At 36.9% G+C, this 21,697-nt stretch overlaps 3 protein-coding genes across 11 annotated transcripts; all 3 read right to left on the reverse strand.

Annotated features, from left to right (window-relative positions):
- Window positions 1–267: 267 nt before the first annotated feature.
- LOC115954588 (disease resistance protein At4g27190-like) lies at window positions 268–10,895 on the reverse strand. 9 transcript variants are annotated; one of them, XM_031072494.1, is made up of 7 exons: window positions 10,639–10,895; window positions 6,441–6,679; window positions 3,417–6,357; window positions 2,368–3,072; window positions 1,042–1,271; window positions 728–939; window positions 268–515 (listed from the first exon to the last, which is right to left on the reverse strand). In XM_031072494.1, the coding sequence occupies exons 3-5, from the start codon at window positions 5,235–5,237 to the stop codon at window positions 1,260–1,262; spliced, it is 2,538 nt and encodes an 845-aa protein (XP_030928354.1). In that variant the 5' UTR covers window positions 5,238–6,357; window positions 6,441–6,679; window positions 10,639–10,895; the 3' UTR covers window positions 268–515; window positions 728–939; window positions 1,042–1,259. The 9 variants fall into 9 exon arrangements, with proteins under 9 accessions (XP_030928354.1, XP_030928353.1, XP_030928347.1 ...); XM_031072493.1 differs by having other exon boundaries at window positions 268–560; XM_031072487.1 differs by having other exon boundaries at window positions 268–566.
- On the reverse strand, window positions 5,252–6,352 carry LOC115956351 (probable disease resistance protein At1g61180). The gene has a single exon (XM_031074758.1). It carries the CDS (start codon window positions 6,350–6,352, stop codon window positions 5,252–5,254), a length of 1,101 nt encoding a protein of 366 aa, XP_030930618.1.
- Window positions 10,896–15,191: 4,296 nt separating the features above from the next.
- Window positions 15,192–16,812, reverse strand: LOC115956353. Its single transcript, XM_031074759.1, has 3 exons — window positions 16,204–16,812; window positions 15,657–16,124; window positions 15,192–15,611 (listed from the first exon to the last, which is right to left on the reverse strand). The coding sequence occupies exons 1-3, from the start codon at window positions 16,810–16,812 to the stop codon at window positions 15,192–15,194; spliced, it is 1,497 nt and encodes a 498-aa protein (XP_030930619.1).
- Window positions 16,813–21,697: the final 4,885 nt, after the last annotated feature.

The raw sequence follows: 21,697 nt of genomic DNA on the forward strand, positions 1-21,697 counted from the left end.
AATTTTGTTTCTGAAAAACTTGGCATAAATTTTAGAGTGTTGCATTTGCTTTTGTCTTCTTATGGTGCAACACTCATCGATGAAATTAATTTGGAGATACAATCGGATGCATTGAATTGACTCAATTGAGTCTATAAATGATTCAAACTCTATGAACGTTGCCATGGTAATTACCAATGGGGAAGTGCTGCTTTCAAAGTTAAAAAAGAACAGGCTGTGAAGCAAAACATATCTTGGATATCATGACCGTTACTGAAGCAGTTGAAAATTGGAAAAGTCAATTTACATAAAATTGTAGGGAACTAGTTATTGTAAGTACTACATGATATATTCACAATTTTTTTTTTTTGGCCATTTCTAACCCCAAATCAAACAAATTAATACATCACCAAAATCGGACATATAGAAACACAAAGATAACAATAATTTCACACATTAAACTTTATATTAGACGATTGATCATTGGACTTCTTGTCCTCTTTCTACGAATTCATCAAGCGTGACATCTCCTGGTTCTTCATCCATGAACAAAGATTTAGGGTTTTTTTTTGGCTCTGAATCTTTCCCTTAAAAAACCAAATCAAGCATAAATATTGGAAACAAAACAAATTGGAACTCAAATACCTTATCAAAACTAATCTAGCCAAAATACTCAAACCTAAATCATATTTAACAGCCAAATTAAAAAAAAAAAAGAAAAAGAAAAAGAAAGAAAGACAAAATTTACCGTTAACAATTTTGGTAGCTTGATGGTGGAGGGAGGTTGGGCCGGAGGCCCTTGGATCTCTCTCTGTTTTGTTTTGTTTTTCTCTCTCTTCTCATATAAACCCAAATTAGTTTCAAACATGTAACTAAAACACATCACAGCAAGAACAAAGGTCTTCAGCGATAGCTGTAAACAAGTAGCACCTTTGTGATCCCACAGCAAGCATTGACCACCTAGGGTACAATGAAGATAAATGTTACAGTTATATATGAAATCAAACCAGAACAAGTTCAGGAGAAACCAACATTAATAGAAAATTGCAGAAAGCTATGTACCCGGTATGCTTACATCACATGCCCTCTAGATGATGATTATGAGCATTGTTATTGACTCTGGAGATTATTAGATAACAATTTACTCTAGTCGTTGTTCCATGAACAGAAGTAGCCTGTCCAGTAGTGGCCAATCGTTGTATATAAACTGGCATTCTCGTTGCTCAGGGTCTTGCTGGATGAATCATTGTGAGCCCTGCAGGCTAGCTCTTCTTTCTCATCTATCTGGAGGACTGCAGTGGTAATTGAAACATCAGAAAGAGCACAAATTTGATTAAGTCGGGCAAGTCAAGAAGAAAGTGGAAAACAAAAGCCTGATGATATGTTAGCCCTTACTAAATCTGCGTTTATATATATTGCAGGGTCTTTCCATGATATAATTGGGCAAGGTTTTCGTTATTGACATTCTTTTATAGAAATATATGAATTCTTTTATAGGATATATAGAATTCAAATTCATCACAATTACCACCATCAATGACCATTGATATATAGAATTCAAACTCATCACAGTTACCACCATCACTTTTACACACCATTTGGATGGAGGGAGAGGAAAGGAGAGTAGAAGGAACAGCCGAAATGAGAAGGATTTAATGAATCTTGCTTGAATGTTTTTAAGGGGAGAAGGGGAAGAGTTTGAGGGAATTTGAAGGGGTATCTTATCCCTCCAAATTTCTCATTTCTAGTTTCCCAAATTGGGAAACTTTGGAGGGGAGGAGAGGGAGGTTCCAATTATTAAAAGAAATGATCAATTTTGTAGTTATGATGTCCATTAATATCTTCTTCTTTTTTTGAGGAAAATGATGTCTATTAATATCTATTTCTTTAAAATCAGCAAAAGATGATCATAATTGTTGATTTTTATTTTATATATGATCATCCCCTCTCTCCCATACTAATTTTTAAAGTGTACAATAAAGAGAAGTGATAGTTATTCTCCTTCTACTGCAAAATATCCAAACAATGAGAACACCCCACCAAATAGGTACCAAATATTAGGAATTATTGCTATTAAGAATATGGACTATTGGATGGCCTACTATATTATTATTATTATTGTCACAAGCACCATGCCCATGTTTATGAGGCTTTGCTTCTTTCTTTTTTATTTATTATAAAAAGAAAAATGCATATATAACAATTTTTAGTTAACAAGAAGTAGTTAATGTTTAAATATAATTTTTTTTTTGAAGTAGGGAAAAGTGCATATTTGGGATGATGATCATTATGTTATTTAGTAGTATTTGTTACTAGTAATAGTATCAAATAGAAAGCACTTCTCTTCACGCAAAGAAATAAAACCAACTGCAGGAATTGTAGTTTTACCTCTCCATTTACATGCACGACATCGTCTAAAGCACTGGTAAAACGGTCAGTGATGTCTGGACAAGTTAGCACGTCCAAATCTAACCGACATAAAGATGGCAGTGTAAAATGGTAGTTCCTTGGGCAAAGGTTGACAAGGCGTGGTAATCGTGTGAATGTCAAGTACTTCAGTTTAGGGAGTAAGACATCTTTTCGAATTTGGCCATCTCTTTCATCTTTTTGGGCAAATACTTCCACAAATTGAGAGGCTCCTTTTACTTCTACACGTCGTAGCCGTAGCAGACCATCAGCAATGGTCACAGGGAAGAGACACGTCATTTTGTTGCACTCATTGACACTGACGTCAACTAGTCGTGGAAAGAATGTGTGCTGGAGATGAGCCTCTGGTAAGATCTGATCATCCTGAGTAATTAAATGCTCTAATTCATCACAACTATCTATATTGAGAAATCTCAATTTCTGTAAACTTTGAGCAATGGTTAGTGTGAAGAGCTTTCTTAATCGCTTACACCTTGACACTGTTAATCTTGAGAGCAACAATTCGTCTTGATAATTTCCTTGGGAAAGAAATCCTGCAGGCTTAAACAGCTCTTCTAATTCTTCACAGTTATTAATTCCCAAATCTTCAAGATTTAACAAACCTTGAGTCAAGAGAAGTAGAGCTATGTCACACAGTCTGCCTTCCACATGCAACACTTTTAATTTCTGAAAAATACACATACAAATTTAATTAATCCAATAGACTTAAACATAGATTAATTTATGTAAAGGACAAGATATGTGCTTGATGACATTTATGTGAAGCAAGAGTTTTTTTTAAAAGATATTCAAAAGTGAAACTATATGGTACATGTGTTTGATAACAATATATTTCTGCACAAGTAATGGTGATTGCTAGCCACTACTCAAGGAAATTTTTGAAGAGGACCCTTGAAAATATGGATTGTTAAGAAAGAGAAAAGGAAGGAGAAGTTATCTCTTGCACCGGGCTCATGCGTCCTATGTGAGACTGACATGTGGGTGTAAATTTATTATAAATGAAAAAATACCTTCCCTAGAGCTTGCATATTAGCTTCCAGATCAGCAGCAAATGATGACTTCATCTCAGGGCAGTTCACCACTTTTAGCACCTCCAAAGATGGCCACATTGAAGAACAAGTTCCTCGATATAAAGTGCCAAAATTTGGCAAGTCCTCAAGGATTAACCATCTCAACTTCGATAGTATGACATCATTCCCATCCACAACTTCTCCTTCATCTTCATGGCCAATTACTTGCTTTAATTGAGGGAGTTTACTCATTCTAAGCGTTTCTAGTTGTGGAAAGCCTCGAGCAACTGTCATTGGAAAGATATATTCTAGTTGATTGCATCCAACTATTTCAAGAATTCTTAATTTCGGGAGGCATATATGTTGATTTTGACTATGCAATAGCGTTCTGTCTTCCTTTGAAATTATTTGCTTCAGTGCATCGCAGTTTGAGAGCTTTAGATTTTCCAACTTTCCTAGACTTTGAGCAACGACGGGTGAGAGTAGCTCGGTCAATAACCTGCAATAATTTAAGTCTAATACTATGAGATTGCTGAAGGTTAACTGATGGGTGGGTCCCTGGCATATTGTCCTCAGACAGCTCAAATTTTGAAGAGATAGTTTGACCAAATTAGAGAACATAACAGCATGGTTTCCTCCAGCTATATCAATGAGGTATTCCATCCCACAAGAATCAATTAAAAGATATTCCACACTACGGAACAATAGCTTGAATGCATTAGGAGAGGAAGCATCCAAATTGATGATTCTTAAGATTCTGGAGTATGGATATTCTGGAATTTGATGGCCAGTAAATATGTGATACCCATAGAAACTGTTAATAGATATGTCATATCTTTGCAGGTTTGGAAAAACAAAGCCTATAGGAACACGGGTCAAGCTCAAGTGTAAAGAGAGCACAATCAAGCGAGATAGTGAACTTAACTCTGATAATTTAACATTGCATCTTTTTGCTTGTCTTTCTTCATCATCCCAATCTTTGAAGCTGTCTTTAACAATGTATAGCTCCTCTAGTACGGATAATCTTTGTAATAGACCTGGCTGAATCGGGTTTTGTTGGTCACATCTCATCAAATCTAACAGTCTTAAATTCTTCAGTTCCCCCAATTCATTTGGCAATGCATCCATACGACAATGGTAAAAGCTCAAAACCTCAAGTCTTTTAAGCTTTCCCAAGGAATAGATGTTGGTAAAATTGCAGCCTGCCAAATACAGGCTTCGAAGGTTCGAAAACAAGTTAAGAGATTGTGATGACAAGAATTTTAGTCGTAGACTTAAAACTTTGAGAACATTCACCTCTGCAAACAACGTGTCGGAAACTTCACTGAAGTCTAATTCATTTCGTCCCAATAACAAAATTTTGAGTCTTGGACATGCTATTTTATTGGGAAGATGTTCAGGGTTTGAAGTCATCAAGGATATTGCTGTCATACTATCAAAGTTTTCATTCTTCTCTAAACGAGTGCAGACTCTTAGCATGAATTCATTTTCTCCTTTGGATACTATCCACAAGGCAACATCACAAACCATGTCATGCATTTTCACATGTGTTTCTCGATTACTTTCTAACAACAAATAAGAATCTTTGAGGTTATTAATTATCACACGCACTTCATTCCTCGCTTCTTCAAGACAGGTAATGGTTCCAAATTCATCTAGCCCCATCACATATCTAGCTAATTCTTCAATAGAAATGTCATAATCTTCTGGAAATAAAGAACACAACAAAAAGCAAAACTTGGTTTTGCGCTTTAAACGAACGTAACTCCACTTAAGACATACATAAACATTTTTTTCATCATCAACACCTTCTATATCCATAAGGTTAGACTCTTCTAGTTGCTTGGGGCTACCTTCCAGTCATTGAGAGGTTTTCTTGCTAGAGCCTTTCCCACTGTAACAATTGCAATAGGCAAACCTTTGCACTCTTTAACAACTTTCATCACCACATCATTCAAAGGAGGATAGTCATCAATTATACATGCAATTTTCTTTATTAAAGCCAATGATTCTTTATCTGATAAGAAGTTCAAGGGAATCTTCCTTCCACAATCCATTAAATTGCACACATGGTCATTCCTTGTAGTCAGAAGAATCTTGCAACCCTTGTGATCATCATGAAATGGAATTCCAATAACTTCCAACTCAACGTCTTTCCAGACATCATCCAAGATTATGAGAATCTTTTCTACACTCTTTATTCTTAAGCATATTCGATTTGCTCTTGCTGAACTGCTCTCCTCATCAAGTTTTAGATTTAATTGGTCTGCAATTTCCCCTTGAATTCTTCTAATGTCTGGAGTCAAGGACACAGTAGTCATCACAATATCATTAAAAAGATTTGATTCTTTGGCTTTCTTATGTACTTCCTTCACCAAGGTTGTCTTCCCAACCCCTCCCATACCACATACTCCAATACTGTAACTATTATTGTCACATAATGCCTCCATAATTCGTTGAAAAGTCATTTTTCTTGATTCAAACATTTCAAAATCACTAGACATAAAGATTTCTATACCAGGAGTTGGAGCACGGTGGGCAACCTGGGTAAAATTGCCCTCAAGATGGAGTTTTCTTATAGTCGTTGTCTTCTGGGTGGCTTCCTTGCTTAATTTGTATCGCCCAATCCATTTAGGAAACCGATAATTTCTGGATTTCTTGTTTTCTTCTATTTTATTTTCTAAAGTATGCACGTCTGCCACTACTTGGTTCACATTTGTGAGCCACTCTTGTACAATTATTTCTGTAACTTCAGTATTCATTCTGGCCCTCTCAACTCGTTCTTGCACTATTGCTTGTATCGATACCAGTTCTTCTTTTGCTTTCCTAAGATCATTGAAGATAGTGTTGAGATGAAACAAATAGCTAACTTGACGTTTTATCGGCTTCACAGTATACTTTCCAATCTCAAATAAAATGGAGGTGGCAGATTCCATCTAATCTGAAAATAAAAGACAAATTATACAAGTTTAAAGATAGACAAGAACGAAAGGAGAAGTGACGAATTTGAAATCAGAAGTGTACCTTGTTTACGAGCTAACACACTTCTGAGTATGCAAATTGAATGATAAGCAAAACAATTGCTACGGATGGCACAATGAAGAGTATTCGGGGAACGGAGTACGCTGCCTTTAATTTTGCTTGCCTTTTTTTTAGTTACAATATGCTAATATTCTGCTAACCTTGTAGCTTGAACCATTTCTTTTCTAAATCCTTAAGCATTTTGTGCTTGAAAATGTATCAATTCAACGCTTGCCCTTCTACTGCAAGGAAAAAGAGAGAAAATTACTTTTCTTACATTTTCTTTTTCATAAAGTTTTCTTATTGATTAATTAAAATGTACTATTATATCTGTTATATATCAAATTTCATTCACACAATTATAAATAAAAATATTTTATCGATGTCAACTATTTTAGAACCTATAAAAATACAATATAAAAGAAAAAAATATAAAGAAGTAAGAATTTTAATCGAATAAAAAACATAAAAGAACATTATGTTATATTTCACAAGTTAAAAAACATATATAGAAACTCAAATTATTTTGTAATAATTTATTTTTCTTCATAAAAATGTGTGTATACACAATAGAGTATGGAAATAATTACATAATAATTAATCCTAAATTATAATATTATTTTCACTAAAGTATACTTTTGTTCCTTAAATTTGAGTTGATTTCGTATTGGCTCTTTACATTTCAAAATTTATATTTTAGTCATTCACGTTTGATTAAGTTTTTAGTTAATTGGCCATCTACATTTCAAAATTTTCATTTTCATTAATGGCTAAATATAAAACTGAATCAAATATAAATGGTCAAAATGAAAATTTTAAAACGTTAAGGGTTATCATGAAAACAGAATTACACCTGAAAGTGCCAAAACTGAAAACTAAATCCAACATGAAAGGACAAATAAAAATTTTGAAACATTGAACTTTAAGCTATGAAGCACGGGTGCGTTTCGGGACTCGGGTGCGGGTGCGGGTGCGGGTGCGGGACTCGGCAATTTTTGAAAAAGTAGGGTGCGGGTGCGGCGGGACTCGGCGATTAAAAAATTATTAAAAATATTTTTATTTATATTTTCTATATATTTTTACTATTAAAATATTCTTAAAAAACACATTAATATACTTGATTCACAAAACAAAGAAAGAATAAGGCAAGAAACGCATCTGATGCCAGAATTTCGGCCTCTCCGGCGATTTTCACGGCCGATTTCGGCCTGTTTCGGCCGATTCCGGCCTGTTTCGGCCGTATCGGCCGTATCGGTCGCCGGCCGATATGGCCGATACGGCCGATACGGACCGATTCGGCCCGATTTCGGCCGAGTCGGCCCGATTTCGGCCGCGTCGGCGCCGATTTTGGCCGTGTCGGCCCGAGTCGGGATCCGCCACGTGGCGCGACGCGGCACGACGCGGGACGGACGCGCGGTCTGCGGCGTCCCTCCCGCGTCGCCGCGTCCCGCCGCGTCGGACGCGGGTGCGCTGGCCTGGGAGCCGCGTCCGTGCATCCTTGACTTTAAGGACCATATATGTAATTTAATCTATATTCTTTCACTCATTTACTTAGCCCAAAAAAAAAACAAATAAAAGTATTTATTGTCCTGTATTATTATAATTTAAAATTATTTCATTTTTCTACCTTAACATATTATATACAATATTAATCAAGATATAATCATTCAAATTATAGAAAATCATAAGATAAAAAACTAAATATCATTATGGTAATCAAGATCTAATCATTTAAATTATAGAAAATCTTAATAAATAAATAAAATCAAAAGTACAATGAGAATATAAATGTTGATATTTAATACATGCAGTAAAACATGGAATTAATAATATTGATTTTGATAATTTTGCTGTTGTATATAATGACATAATTTTAAAAAAAAAAGATTGTCAATAAAAGTAGCAAAGTTACGTAAAGTGGAAGTATATAAGTATAAGAAAAAAGTTTGACTACGAAATTGGTTGTAGCTTAAGGCTACAACTTTACTTAATATATTTTTATTGGGTGTGAATTTTGACAAATTCACCATTGGATTACATCTCCTTTTTATATCCTCCATGCTTACAAAATTTCTAAAATATTAAAGATCAATAATTATGTCATCAATAAATTGTTTAAATTATAAGTTTTTGTAGTCTAAAGTTATGCATAAAAAAAAGTTTATGGATCATAATATAGGTATATTTTCATAACTTTTTGCTATGAAAATATATGTATCAAATGTGTAGTAAATGATTCAAAAGTCAAACATAACTTTATGTATTAATGCATAGTAAATGATTCAAAAGTCAAACATAACTTTTTGCTCCTTATATTTGGCCTTATTTTCAATTTAGTCCTGAAATTTTCACAACTTTTAATTATTTTGGTTGTCATCTCACTTACAAATGGTGGGGGAGGGAACATTAACAGATATTTTTTTCATGACAATCCAAGCTACCATTCAATAATAAAGAAGTATCAATAATTTACTCAAAAAAAAAAAAAGTATCAATAAAAGAGAAAATACAAAATAACCATTTTTCAATATTTTTTTTTTTTTATTAATACATTAGAACTTCAATCTATGTCATCTACTTCATGATAGAACTTGACATTTATTTAAATCTCAAAAATCGCATATAATTTATTTTGTACTAAAATTTGCATCTCTCTTTCCCTTTCAATATACATTATTAAAGAGTCCATTAAGAATAACATTCTAATTGAGTAATTATGTTGATCATACTTCAACTACGTTGATCCCATTACAATTCAAATAGTTTCTTAACTAATCAACCAACTAATTAAGTTTAAAATTAAAAATGAATAACCCAAGTGGACTCTGCCAAACACAAAGTTCACTAACTATTATTTATTACTTTTAATAACTACCACAAAATAAATAAAATAAAATAACCCCACACACTGTAACACACCACACGCATACCATAACACACCACACACACTAACACCACATATTCACTTACACACTCTGAGAGTCCCTCTAGTCTTTAAAGCCGCACCACTCATTACCCATGTAAGAAAAGCTATCAAATTTCAAAGAGAGAAAGAAAAGTTTAGGTAAAAAAAACAACGACATTAGAGACACCAGAGAGAGATGCAAGCTCACAAGTTGCAACATACCATTGAAATGGTCACCCACTTTGCCTATCTCTAACCAGTTCCTGGTGTTTTCACTTTGCCTATTCACACACAGTCATGCCTCGGCCTTCACAAGCATCTCTGATTAGGTTTTTGCTCTTTTTTTTTTCTTTTCTTTTCTTTTTGGAATTTGATGGAATGGTTTTGGGAATCTGTTGTGGTATTGAGTTCAGATTGGTTTTGTTTAAATTTTTCAAGGGCTGGGTCTAAAATTGGTTGATTAGGCTAAATTTTCTTTGGCTTCTCTTAGTCATTTTGTGGTTGGGCTAATTGTTTTGAACTTGCTACTTTGTATTTTAAGATTCTAGATCAGTATATATATTTTGGTCTTCTTCTTTTTGTTTAAGAGGGCTAATTATTTTGTTAAGGGGGCAAGTGTAATTTTATTTAGCAAAAATTGCTAAAATCAGTTACTTATCAAAAAAAAATTGCTAAAATCAGTTACTTATCAAAAAAATATTGCTAAAATCAGTTACTATATATATATACTACTAATTTTTTCCCCAAAATTTGGGGGGTATTGCCCTCCAAAGCCAAAGAATAACTCCGTCCTGCTTACAAAAATACCATTTTAAACTAGTAGTGCAGTTTAAACTAGTACTGTAGGTGTAATATTAATTTTACAGTAAGTGAGATGATGAAAGGTAACAAAATTATTAAATTTAAAAATATAAAGATGAAATGGAAGCAGTGACAACTTGATAATCAAATTCAAAATAAAGTCAAAATATGGAGGCCAAAAATGTTTTCCCAAAAAACTAAAAATATATGTAGGTGTAATATACAATATGATACGGGTATTTTACAAACTCTGCAACTCTTAACTATTTTGATCTTCAAACTCCATTTCATCATGTTTGACTTGTAATTGTTCTTTCTTTCTTTCTTTATTTCCCATAGAATATTAGAATGGTTAAAAAATAAAAATAAAAAACGAAAAGAAATAAACCAAGACAAAATATGCAGAGTAATCAAGTAGCATGATCAAAGATCGTAAAGCAATAACAGTGCCGGAATTAGTGGAAAATGAAGATCGTAGAGCAGCTTTTCGCATACCTTTTGTTTCGGGAATCTGCAAAGTCTCCAGTCAGTTGTTGAAAGACGGAGATGTATGGCTTTTCAAGGAAGTAGGGATCTCTACTATTTTTGCAATCGGAACTGCTTAAGCAAAGAACTCAAAGTGAGTTTAGCTTCCTTGCATGTAGTTTATGCAAGCTTTTCCAGCCGGCAACAGCCACTGAAAATAGAAAAGTAAAAAATGCCACCCAAGACATTCAAGTGTAATCAATGATCCTGCAAAATACTATCGCAGACGGCAGTCTCCACGTTCAGGATATTGCAATAAATAAAAGCTAGCACACCACAATAATTGAGTTGGAAAAGCTATCTCCACTAGTGGTAATCATCTTTTTATCAGTCACTTTCTCCAACTAGTGGTAATCATCTTATCGGTCACTTTTTTAAAAGTATTGTTTAAAATCAAACCTGTCAACATCCCAAAAATAAAAAAAGTTTAAAGTTTTTAGGGGTAGGAACGAAATTCCTCTAGGATTATGAACTGTATCATAATTAATTTGATAATTAATTAAAATACAAATAAATATATTAAATTTGTAAAATTCTACTACAAAAATATTTAAAGCAATTTAATCAAATTTTAAATGAGTTTTCATAATTTTTATAAAGTCAATAAAAATAATAAAGAATAAACAAGTATTAAAAAAAAATTGTATTTAGTATGCGTTTGGTTTCACCCGCTGCGTTTGTGTTTTTTTTTTTTTTAATGCACACGTTTTAGCTTCCAGGAGATAATATGTACTGTTCAGTGGGTTCTGTGCACTGTTTACAGGACCCACAAATACTTTATTAAAAAAAAAAACATTAAATATGAATCCTACGATACTATTCACACATTTAAAAATTATTTTACTACAGTGTTTTTAGTTTTCAATAAAATAAGTTATATCAAAACGGACCCTTACTAATATTTCAAATAAAAAGCATTTTAATCTAAAATAAAAAATAGCAGGCCTCTGGTCTGGTTTCTCAAAAAAAAAAATCTAAAATAAAATCATTTTTAACATAAATTTATAAATTCAACATTCAAATGTAATGATGTAAAAAGCATAATTCTTGAACGCAAATAAATTTAGCAAATAATAATTTATTGGGAGAGAAATGACGTAATAAAATGGAAAACTATTAATCATGTAAAAGTAAAACTAATATGTTATGAATTCAGTAAGAGACACAAAATAGTGAGCTAGTGTAGTGGTCAAAGTGTTGGACATAAGTTTGAAAGGGAGGGAGGGGTCACTGGTTCGAATGATACATGAAAATATTTGAGAGTTCATAAATGAATGATTTAAGTAATGGAATTGAATTAAAGTAACTTTGATCATTTTATGTCAAAATTTAGGGATATTTGAGAGTTCATAAATGAATGATTTAAGTAATGGAATTGATTTAAAGTATCCTTTGATCATTTTATGTCAAAATTTAGGGGTTTTTGATAGTTTCTTTAAAAATTTTATTAAATTTAATTATATTTCCTTCGATTCCTCTCAATTTTTTGAAATTTGAAAATTTGAGATTTGGAAATATTATTATTAGGCCTCTATTTTAAAATTTTGCATCCCCTTCATTAAAACTCATGGAAAAAAAAAATCATAAATGAATAAAATTTAAAGTAACCTCATAAATGAATGGAATTGATTTAAAGTAACCTTGTTTGATCATTTTATGACAAAATTTAGAGGTTTTTGATAGTTTCTTTAAAAAAATTATTAAATTTAATTACATTCCCTCTTATTCCTCCCAAGAGTTCATAAATGAATGATTTAAGTAATGGAAAAGAAATATCATAAATGAATGGAATTGATTTAAAGTAACCTTTGATCATTTTATGACAAAATTTAGGGGTTTTTTATTTTTTTTAAAAAAAAATTTATTAAATTTAATTACATTTCCTCCGATTGACTCATTCCTCCCAATTTTTTGAAATTTGAAAATTTGAGGTTTGGGAATATTATTATTAGGCCCCTATTTTAAAAATTTTCATTCCTTCCATTAAAACTCATGAAAAAGAAATATCATAAATGAATGGAATTTAAAGTAACCTCATAAATGTATGGAATATATTTAAAGTAACCTTGTTTGATCATTTTATGACAAAATTTAGGGGTTTTTGATAGTTTCTTTAAAAAATTTATTAAATTTAATTATGTGGGGCCAGGGAACTTATGATCCGGCCCACGCTCTATTAGGGCCAGGGACCCGTGCCGAGGAGGGTATTTGTCGAGGACGAATGGGAAAAAGCTGAAGTGTCAAGGGGAACAGCCGAGGATGACCCTGTCCTCGGCACTCCAAGACTTCAAGGGGAAGAGCAACGTCTCGATGAGGGCTGCCTCCAAAAAGCCCCCTGAAGGAGATACGAGTAGAATGGGACCCACGTGGGAGTACGGTGCGAAACTAGTTCAGGGTAAATACGTCCCCTCCGCATTAAATGCACCCGCCAACGTCCTGACCATGTTAATGAGAAAAGACGCCTGGATAGGGTGACTTCGATCATCGCAACTAACAAAAAGTAAGGAGGGACAGCTGATGGGACGGGTACTGAAGTAGGCACCTGCCTGATCAATAAGTGGAGGGCTAAGATCAACCAAGAAGGGCTATATAATGTGAAGGTTGATATACCAAGAAGAGGGCTGGGAAAAATTGCCAAAAACCAGAGCCTCCCAGCCCGCCTTCAGGAGTAAGACTCCTAGAGCGAACACGATTTAATTATGTATGAACACCACGAAAAACCACTATCTGGTGACCAAGGCCTAGCCTTTCAAACCCACGCTCTATAAATGATATTATTTGGGCCTTTTTATGTGCGAACCCAACATTATTACGGGTCGTTACAAATTGTGTCCTTACAATTGGCGCCGTCTGTGGGGAAGGCTTGTGTCTTGGCACAGGTGGTGGGTTAAGACAACCCCTCACATCGTTTCCAACAGTCGGATGTAGTGTTCTAGCGTAAAGTTTCACTAGGGGCTACGTTTCTTCAATAGGGGCTACACTTCGTAGCGTCAGCAGCATGGATGGTTATAGGGGCTTGGCCGAGGAGCTAATCCCCCTAAACCAAGGTCCCACGCCATAGCCAAGGGGTTAATTCCCCCAACTACTTAAAAACTGAGTTTTAGACAGAACCAAGGTATTGCATGGTCCTCGGACTCAAACCTATGGGGAAACCAACTACTTAGAAGAAAAAACTGAGTTTTGGACAGAACCAAGGTATTGCATGGTCCTCGGACTCAAACCTATGGGGAAACCAACTACTTAAAAACTGAGTTTTGAACAGAACCAAGGTATTGCATGGTCCTCGGACTCAAACCTATGGGGAAACCAACTACTTGAAAACTGAGTTTTGGACAGAACCAAGGTATTGCATGGTCCTCGGACTCAAACCTATGGGGAAACCAACTACTTAGAAGAAAAAACTGAGTTTTGGACAGAACCAAGGTATTGCATAGTCCTCGGACTCAAACCTATGGGGAAACCAACTACTTAAAAACTGAGTTTTGGACAGAACCAAGGTATTGCATAGTTTTCGGACTCAAACCTATGGGAAAACCAACTACTTAGAAGAAAAAACTGAGTTTTGGACAGAACCAAGGTATTGCATGGTCCTCGGACTCAAACCTATGGGGAAACCAACTACTTAAAAACTGAGTTTTGGACAGAATCAAGGTATTGCATGGTTCTCGGACTCAAACTTATGGGAAAACCAACTACTTAGAAGAAAAAACTGAGTTTTGGACAGAATTAAGGTATTGCATGGTCCTCGGACTCAAACCTATGGGGAAACCAACTACTTAAAAACTGAGTTTTGGACAGAACCAAGGTATTGCATGGTCCTCAGACTCAAACCTATAGGGAAACCAACTATTTAGAAGAAAAAACTGAGTTTTGGACAGAACCAAGGTATTGCATGGTCCTCGGACTCAAACCTATGAGGAAACCAACTACTTAAAAACTGAGTTTTGGACAGAACCAAGGTATTGCATGGTCCTCGGACTCAAACCTATGGGGAAACCAACTACTTAGAAGAAAAAAACTGAGTTTTGGACAAAACCAAGGTATTGCATGGTCCTCGGACTCAAACCTATGGGGAAACCAACTACTTGAAAACTGAAAATTTCAAAGAAATCTGGATACTAAGCAGGACCTAACACTACACGTGACAACTCGGATGATGCCTATATCTCCATTGAATGAGGGTCAGACATGAGTTCAAGGCTCTACAGGTGCGGGTAAGCTAACATTCTGAAACATGATTCTAAATATATCGCATGCACAACTATTCATACGTGTTAAGATAATTAGTTTAAAAATCATAAACAGTAGTAAGTATCGACAAGGGCAACTAACAAGTAACCAAAAGGAAAGAGGAAGAAAAGAATTTCATATACGCGTTCAACAGGTTCAAATTACCAACAGACTACAAAGTTTTGTCAATAAAAAAAAATTAAAAAAAAAAAAAACTAGTTAATCATTAAACTAAAAACAAATACGAAGCTTGGCCGGGGTTTCTACTTCTTTAATTTTGCATCGGCCACATCCTAAGAAGGTGGAACGGGATCAACTTCGACGCCCTGGAGGACAGTCCCTTCTGGGGAAGACTGAGCAAGATCGGTGTCGATGTTCTTGGGGACCACAGCAAGGGGAATTGCCTGTAGGGGCTGGGCAAGTATGGCTGGCTCTTCGGCATTAGGCACCTGAGTGCCGACCACATGCTTAGCAACCTCTTTAGGTATCTCGGGATCCGTACGCTGAGATGCTTCTATCACATCCTGAAACTCTCCCCCTTTAAACGGCTCGCCAGGAGAGGCGCCGACCTGTACAGTTTCCGACTGAGTGACCCCTCCCTCATGTTGGTCGCTCACAGCCTTAGAGCTGGTGGAGGTGGCCTCACGGATGGCTGTAGGGTAGAATATGTTCTCCGCTTTCCACAAATCGGACGAAGCATCCACCCCAGCTCGCTTCAAGGCCTCTTCCCAAACCTGGGAGCAGTAAAGCCTGCATACTCCGGGAATTTGGGCTTTGAGGGAGGCATGGGTGTCAGCTACCCCCGCATTGTAACCCTCATCCTCGGCCGTTTCCTTGGCAGCCTCAGCCTCGTTTCTGGCAAACTCAGCCTCCTGCTTGGCCCTCATGGCTTTGTCCCGGGCATACTCCGCCACACCTTTGTCATTCTCTGCCAAGATCAGTCTTTTATTTAAATCACTGATCTGCTCCTTGGCTATTCGCAACTGATTCTCGGCTTCTAGCAGACGTTTTGTTTGGTTTTCGGCCTGTTTTTGGGCGCTAGCTAAACACGCCGAGGCGCTATCCCTATCTCGGATAGCTTCTGTTAAGGCAGCCTTGGCCTTGGCAAGGTCGTCCTCGGAAGCTTTGAGAGTCCGCGTGGCCTCTAAGCGCTTGGAGCGTTCATTCTCGGCCACCTTACTCTGCTTGTCCACTTCCTCCTCCATCCTGTAGGTGGCCTGGAGAGCCTGTCAAGGGAGATAAATACCTCGTGAATGACGGACCAGGAGTAAGAGTTAATAAAGTTTTAGGGTTCAAAAGCCTTACCATGCCCAAGTGCCTCTTCATGCTGAGGAAAACCTCCTGCATCCTCATTTTCTTCAACCCATCCACGTCGGTGGGAAGTAGCATGGTCCTCCCTAGTGCGTCTGCCACATAACCACCTTCGCCATCTCCAAGGTCCCTCATGGACGCAGTTTCCAGCAGTGGCCCCCCGTGGAGCATTGGGGCGGGAAGCCAGGCGCTTGGCAAGGATTGGGCCTCGATCCCCTTTCCCTTGCCTTGGGAAGATTGGGCTTCGGTCTCCTTACCCTTGCTTTGGTGCTCAATCTTCAATTGTTTCGCACGCGGGGCTTCCTCCCTTTCCTTAGAAGGTTGGGATTTTCCCCCATCCATGGTTTCCTTACCCTTGAGACTCCTCTTTCTCTTTGAATCAGTGCCCTCCGACCGAGGAGGCAGAGATGGTTGGGGAGGAGCAGGAAGTTTGGGGCGGGGGGATTGTGACTGTGACTTTATGGAGGATGACCTAGTCTGGGTAGTCTGGGGCTGAGGTAGTGGGGACGGAGCATTGGATTGCGGAGTTCCCTGCGCACCCTTCCCCGGTTGACCCTCGAGGAGGTCGAATAAGCTGGTCGGGGGCTTTCTCTTAAGTCCCATCTCGGCTTGGGAAGATGTGCCTATTGATGAAAATTCCACCTCGGACAAGGCTGGGTCACCTATATCACCAGAAGGATCCTCGGATTGGTCGGCTAGGTCAAATACCCCAAATCCCTCCTCGGACTGATCTAATTTGCCTTCGTCCTCCGCTCCTTGATGAGATGAGGAGAGGTCCACCAGTGGGACGCCCTCTGGGGCAGATGATCCTTCGGAGATTAAAAATCCTGACTCGACCACGGTAATTTTTGGAAGCCAAGGACGGCTATCGCTGATCACGTGCCTAGGGTCGGCAAATGACTTCTGAAGGGGAGCGTACCCTAATATTTTGTGAGCAGCTCGGACTTGACCATCTCTGTCATTTATGAAAACTACCGCTTGTAGAACAGTCTCCAAGTCCACCCGGTTAACTAAGTGAAAATGCCGTTGAAAAGCGTGTGGATCTGCAAAAGAAAAACACATATGCATGGTTAGTTACCGAACCACATCAGATTAGAATGGCGCAAAGAGTTGGCGCCCTTCCATTCCCTATACCCCAACTGGTTCTCCTTCTACTATGGGGCACGGATTGCCATCATGCCATTCACCGGAAACAATAAGGAAATTCTTATTTAATCCCTTGTTGGAATCAGGGAGGCATTGAATTAGTCGAACCCTTTCGTCTCTCGTCTTCATGTAGTAGGATTTCCCCTTCAAATTTTGGAGATTATAGCACCAATTCACGTCATGGTGGGTCAGTCTTAGCCCCATCTTTTCGTTTAAAGCATCCACACAACCCAGAATCCTAAACATGTTGCCGGTGCACTGGGTAGGGGCTAATCGGAAGTGCCTAAGGTAACCCCTCGTTACCGGCCCCATAGGGATTCTCATACCCCCCTTTACAAAGGCGAGGACGGGAATTACAACCTCGCCCATTTCCCTCTTATAGTGCCACTCCCCCATCTTACAATGCCTCAGACTTATGTTGGGAGGAATCCTGTAATCGGCGATGAACTTTTTCATCACCTCTTCAGTATCGACTAATTTCCTCAGTCTCAATTTAGCCATCTCTATGATTTACTAAACAAACTCAATCAGCGACGGGAGAAGAAAGAGAACTAAAGAAAAATAAACCCAGAAAAGAAAAAGTACGAGTTAATGGAGGCAGGGAACTTACATAAAAGAGGAAAGACGCTTCGGACAGGCTTTTTGTGCTGGAGATGGACTTGAGTTTGGACAAAAGTTCAGATGAACCCAGGGTATTCGCGCTAGAACTCTTAAGTGCAAAACTGAAGAGACAGATCCGTTCCAAAAAATCATTTATACTTCCTAGGGTAACTGCACAAATTTTCCCGCCCATAAAGGCCAAGGAATCACCACTGTTTGATCTTCATCATGCCGTAGAACGTGGGAAACACAGAGCCGCCCGTATTTAATGAGGCCACGTTTCACCTTCCAAGGGCTCCAGGAACGTGTCTCGGGCAGACGAAAAGTCTCGGGAACCGATAGGTGACAAGGATTGACAGGCATTGACAGATATCTGATGTCATCAAAACCCTCCTATCCGTCCAAGGAGTCGGATAGCAGGATTTTGAGGGGCTATTGTGGGGCCAGAGAACTTATGATCCGACCCACGCTCTATTAGGGCCCGGGGCCCGTGCTGAGGAGGGTATTTGCCTAGGACGAATGGGGAAAGGCCGAAGTGTCGAGGGGAACAGCCGAGGATGACCCTGTCCTCGGCACTCCAAAACTTCAAGGGTAAGAGCAACGTCTCGATGAGGGCTGCCCCTAAAAAGCCCCCTGAAGGAGATGCGAGTAGAATGGGACCCATGTGGGGGTATGATGCGAAACTGGTTCAGGGTAAATACATCCTCTCCGTATTAAATGCACCCGCCAGCGTCCTGACCATGTTAATGAGAAAAGACGCCTGGACAAGGTGATTTCGATCATCGCAACTAACAAAAAGCAAGGAGGGACAGCTGATGGGACGGGTACTGAAGTAGGCACCTGCCTGATCAACAAGTGGAGGGCTAAGATCAACCAAGAAGGGTTATATAATGTGAAGGTTGATGCACCAAGAAGGGGGCTGGGAAAAATGGCCAAAAACCAGAGCCTCCCAGCCCGCCTCCAGGAGTAAGACTCCTAGAACGAACACGATTTAATTATGTATGAACATCACAAAAAACCACTGTCTGGTGACCAAATCCTAGCCTTTCAAACCCACGCTCTATAAATGATATTGTTTGGGCCTTTTTACATGCGAACCCAACATTATTACGGGTCGTTACAAATTGTGTCCTTACAAATTATATTCCCTCTGATCCTCCCAATTTTTTAAAATTTGAAAATTTGAGGTTTGGGAATATTATTATTAAGCCCCTATTTTAAAAATTTTCATTCCCTCCATTAAAACACTCAAACAAGATAATAAAAAGAATATTCTAAAACAATTCTTCTCATTCCATTTCATTTCATTCATTTCCCCCCTTCTAGACATAATGCTAAGAAATAGCAGCATGCATATGAAAATCAAGATTATTGAAGATGTAGAAAATAGCATAACTTATTTACAATAATAATGAAAACAATAATTGTTGGGTCACTAGTTCGAATGGTTCATGAAAATATTGCATATTTGAGTGTTCATAAATGAATGATTTAAGTAATGGAAAAGAAATATTATAAATGAATGGAATTGATTTAAAGTAAACCTTGTTTGATCATTTTATGACAAAATTTAGGGGGTTTTGGTAGTTTATTTAAAATTTTTATTAAATTTAATTACATTCCCTCCAATTCCTCCCAAATTTTTGAAAATTGAAAATTTGAGGTTTGGGAGTTTGTAAATGAATGGAATTGATTTAAAAGTAGCCTTGTTTGGAATATTATTATTAGGCCCCTACTTTAAAATTTTCCATTTCCTCCATTAAAACGCCCAAATAGGGAATGAAAAGAATATTCTAAAAGGGAGGGAGGGGTCACTGGTTCAAATGGTACATGAAAATATTGCATATTTGAGAGTTCATAAATGAATGATTTAAGTAATGGAAAAGAAATATCATAAATGAATGGAATTGATTTAAAGTAACCTTTGATCATATTATGAAAAAATTTAGGGGTTTTGATAGTTTCTTTAAAAATTTTATTAAATTTAATTACATTCCCTCCAATTCCTCCCAATTTTTTGAAATTTGAAAATTTGAGGTTTGAGAATATTATTATTAGGCTCCTATTTTAAAATTTTTCATTCCCTTCATTAAAACTCATGGAAAAGAAATATCATAAATGAATGGAATTTAAAGTAACCTCATAAATGAATGGAATTGATTTAAAGTAACCTTGTTTGATCATTTTATGACAAAATTTAGGGGTTTTTGATAGTTTCTTTAAAGTATTTATTAAATTTAATTATATTCCCTCCGATTCCTCCTAATTTTTTGAAATTTGAAAATTTAAGGTTTGGGAATATTATTATTACGCCCCTATTTTAAAATTTTTCATTCCCTCCATTAAAATGCTCAAATAAGATAATAAAAGGAAGGGTAAATTGCAAATTGCACCCCTGAAGTTTGGAGTTATTTGGATTTTACACCGTAAAGTTTTAGAAATTTGATTTTACACCTTAAAGTTTGATTTCATTAGCAATTCACACCTCTCAGTTAGTTTTTGCCATTAATTGCCACATCACCATGTTGACATGTTTTATTTTTGCCAAATCAGCCCAAAAATTGTGAAAATAATGGCAGACTTGGCACAATAAAAACGGTGCAGTTTTGCCCAAATTTAAAACACAAAACTTAAAGCCTAAACTACACCGTTTCACGAAGGCAGCTCCCTCCCAAACCGCAGAGCAGAGAACCATCGTGAACCCAAACATCATAACCATTGGCTCAACCAGATCAGGTCTAGTGGTCCACAGTGGCAGCGACAGTGAGAACTCTTCTCTTCTCTCCAACTCTATTTCTCTCTCGTTTTGGATTTGTCTTTTTCTTGCCATCATTGGATTGGATTTGTTGGGGATTCATAGCTGTGATTGGGTTTCCATAGTTTCTTTCAATATTTTTGTATCTTATCTCAGCTGCCTTCAGAACATGCCATCTACAACTATCTGTATTTGCTGCAGACAAAGGCAACCCTTTTCCATTTATCCATTAGCCTTTAGCAAGTTTATACACACAACAAAGTATAAAAATGAACATCTTATATACAATTCAAAACTACAATAATTCTAAGCAAAAAAACGCAGAGACCATTGACACTAAACTATTTACATTCTCGTTTCATATGACAAAACCGGCCAATACCAAGTTGTCATCTGGTTTATCTGCTAGCTGCTGGAAATGGAATACATGAAACTAATGCAATGTTTGTATTTGTTACAAATCTAACATCTCTTCGAAATAATTACTGAGTTAAGTATCGCATATTTTAGCTATTGTATTGGAATGCCTCGAAGGAAACAAATTTACCGGATCATATAAAGAATACAAGATATCTGTAACCACCAAAATACCAAAAAATGGACAAAAGCAAAGAAGCCACTCTGGCAGAGCGGTGGCTAATCCCAAACACCAGAGTCTGGTAGGTGTCACGTGCGCAAGCTGCAAAGCACAACACAACGCAATATGCTGCCCACGTCTTAAAAGAACAATGATAATATATGAGGTAAATCTTATGCTCCCACACCCTCAACGTTGGGAGTTGCTTTCATATATAAAATCAGATTAGTTACATGGGATAAGATGTTTGAATACAAAGAGATAAATTTGAAATACAAATTGCAGATGAGATAGACATTTAGATGAGATATGAAACTGTTCTGGCTTATCTTGAACTGTTCTTATCTCTTGCAATATTTGAATTTGAATTAATCTGATCTGCTGTAGTGTTTGAGTCCTTATCAGATTGT

Source organism: Quercus lobata, chromosome 8, assembly GCF_001633185.2.
Source record: "Quercus lobata isolate SW786 chromosome 8, ValleyOak3.0 Primary Assembly, whole genome shotgun sequence".
In the NCBI taxonomy this organism is placed as follows: Eukaryota; Viridiplantae; Streptophyta; class Magnoliopsida; order Fagales; family Fagaceae; genus Quercus; species Quercus lobata.

Bases quoted from the DNA above. Each gene is read 5' to 3' on its own strand.
- LOC115954588 (XM_031072491.1), bottom strand. From the start codon at position 5,237: ATGGATATAGAAGGTGTTGATGATGAAAAAAATGTTTATGTATGTCTT. The intron at 3,073-3,416 runs GTATTTTTTCAT...TGTATTTTTCAG, and splicing joins ATATGCAAGCTCTAGGGAAG to AAATTAAAAGTGTTGCATGT.
- LOC115956351 (XM_031074758.1), bottom strand. From the start codon at position 6,352: ATGGAATCTGCCACCTCCATTTTATTTGAGATTGGAAAGTATACTGTG.
- LOC115956353 (XM_031074759.1), bottom strand. From the start codon at position 16,812: ATGGGACTTAAGAGAAAGCCCCCGACCAGCTTATTCGACCTCCTCGAG. The intron at 16,125-16,203 runs GTAAGGCTTTTG...CTCCCTTGACAG, and splicing joins TGAAGAGGCACTTGGGCATG to GCTCTCCAGGCCACCTACAG. The intron at 15,612-15,656 runs GTATGCAGGCTT...GAGGCCTTGAAG, and splicing joins TCAAAGCCCAAATTCCCGGA to CGAGCTGGGGTGGATGCTTC.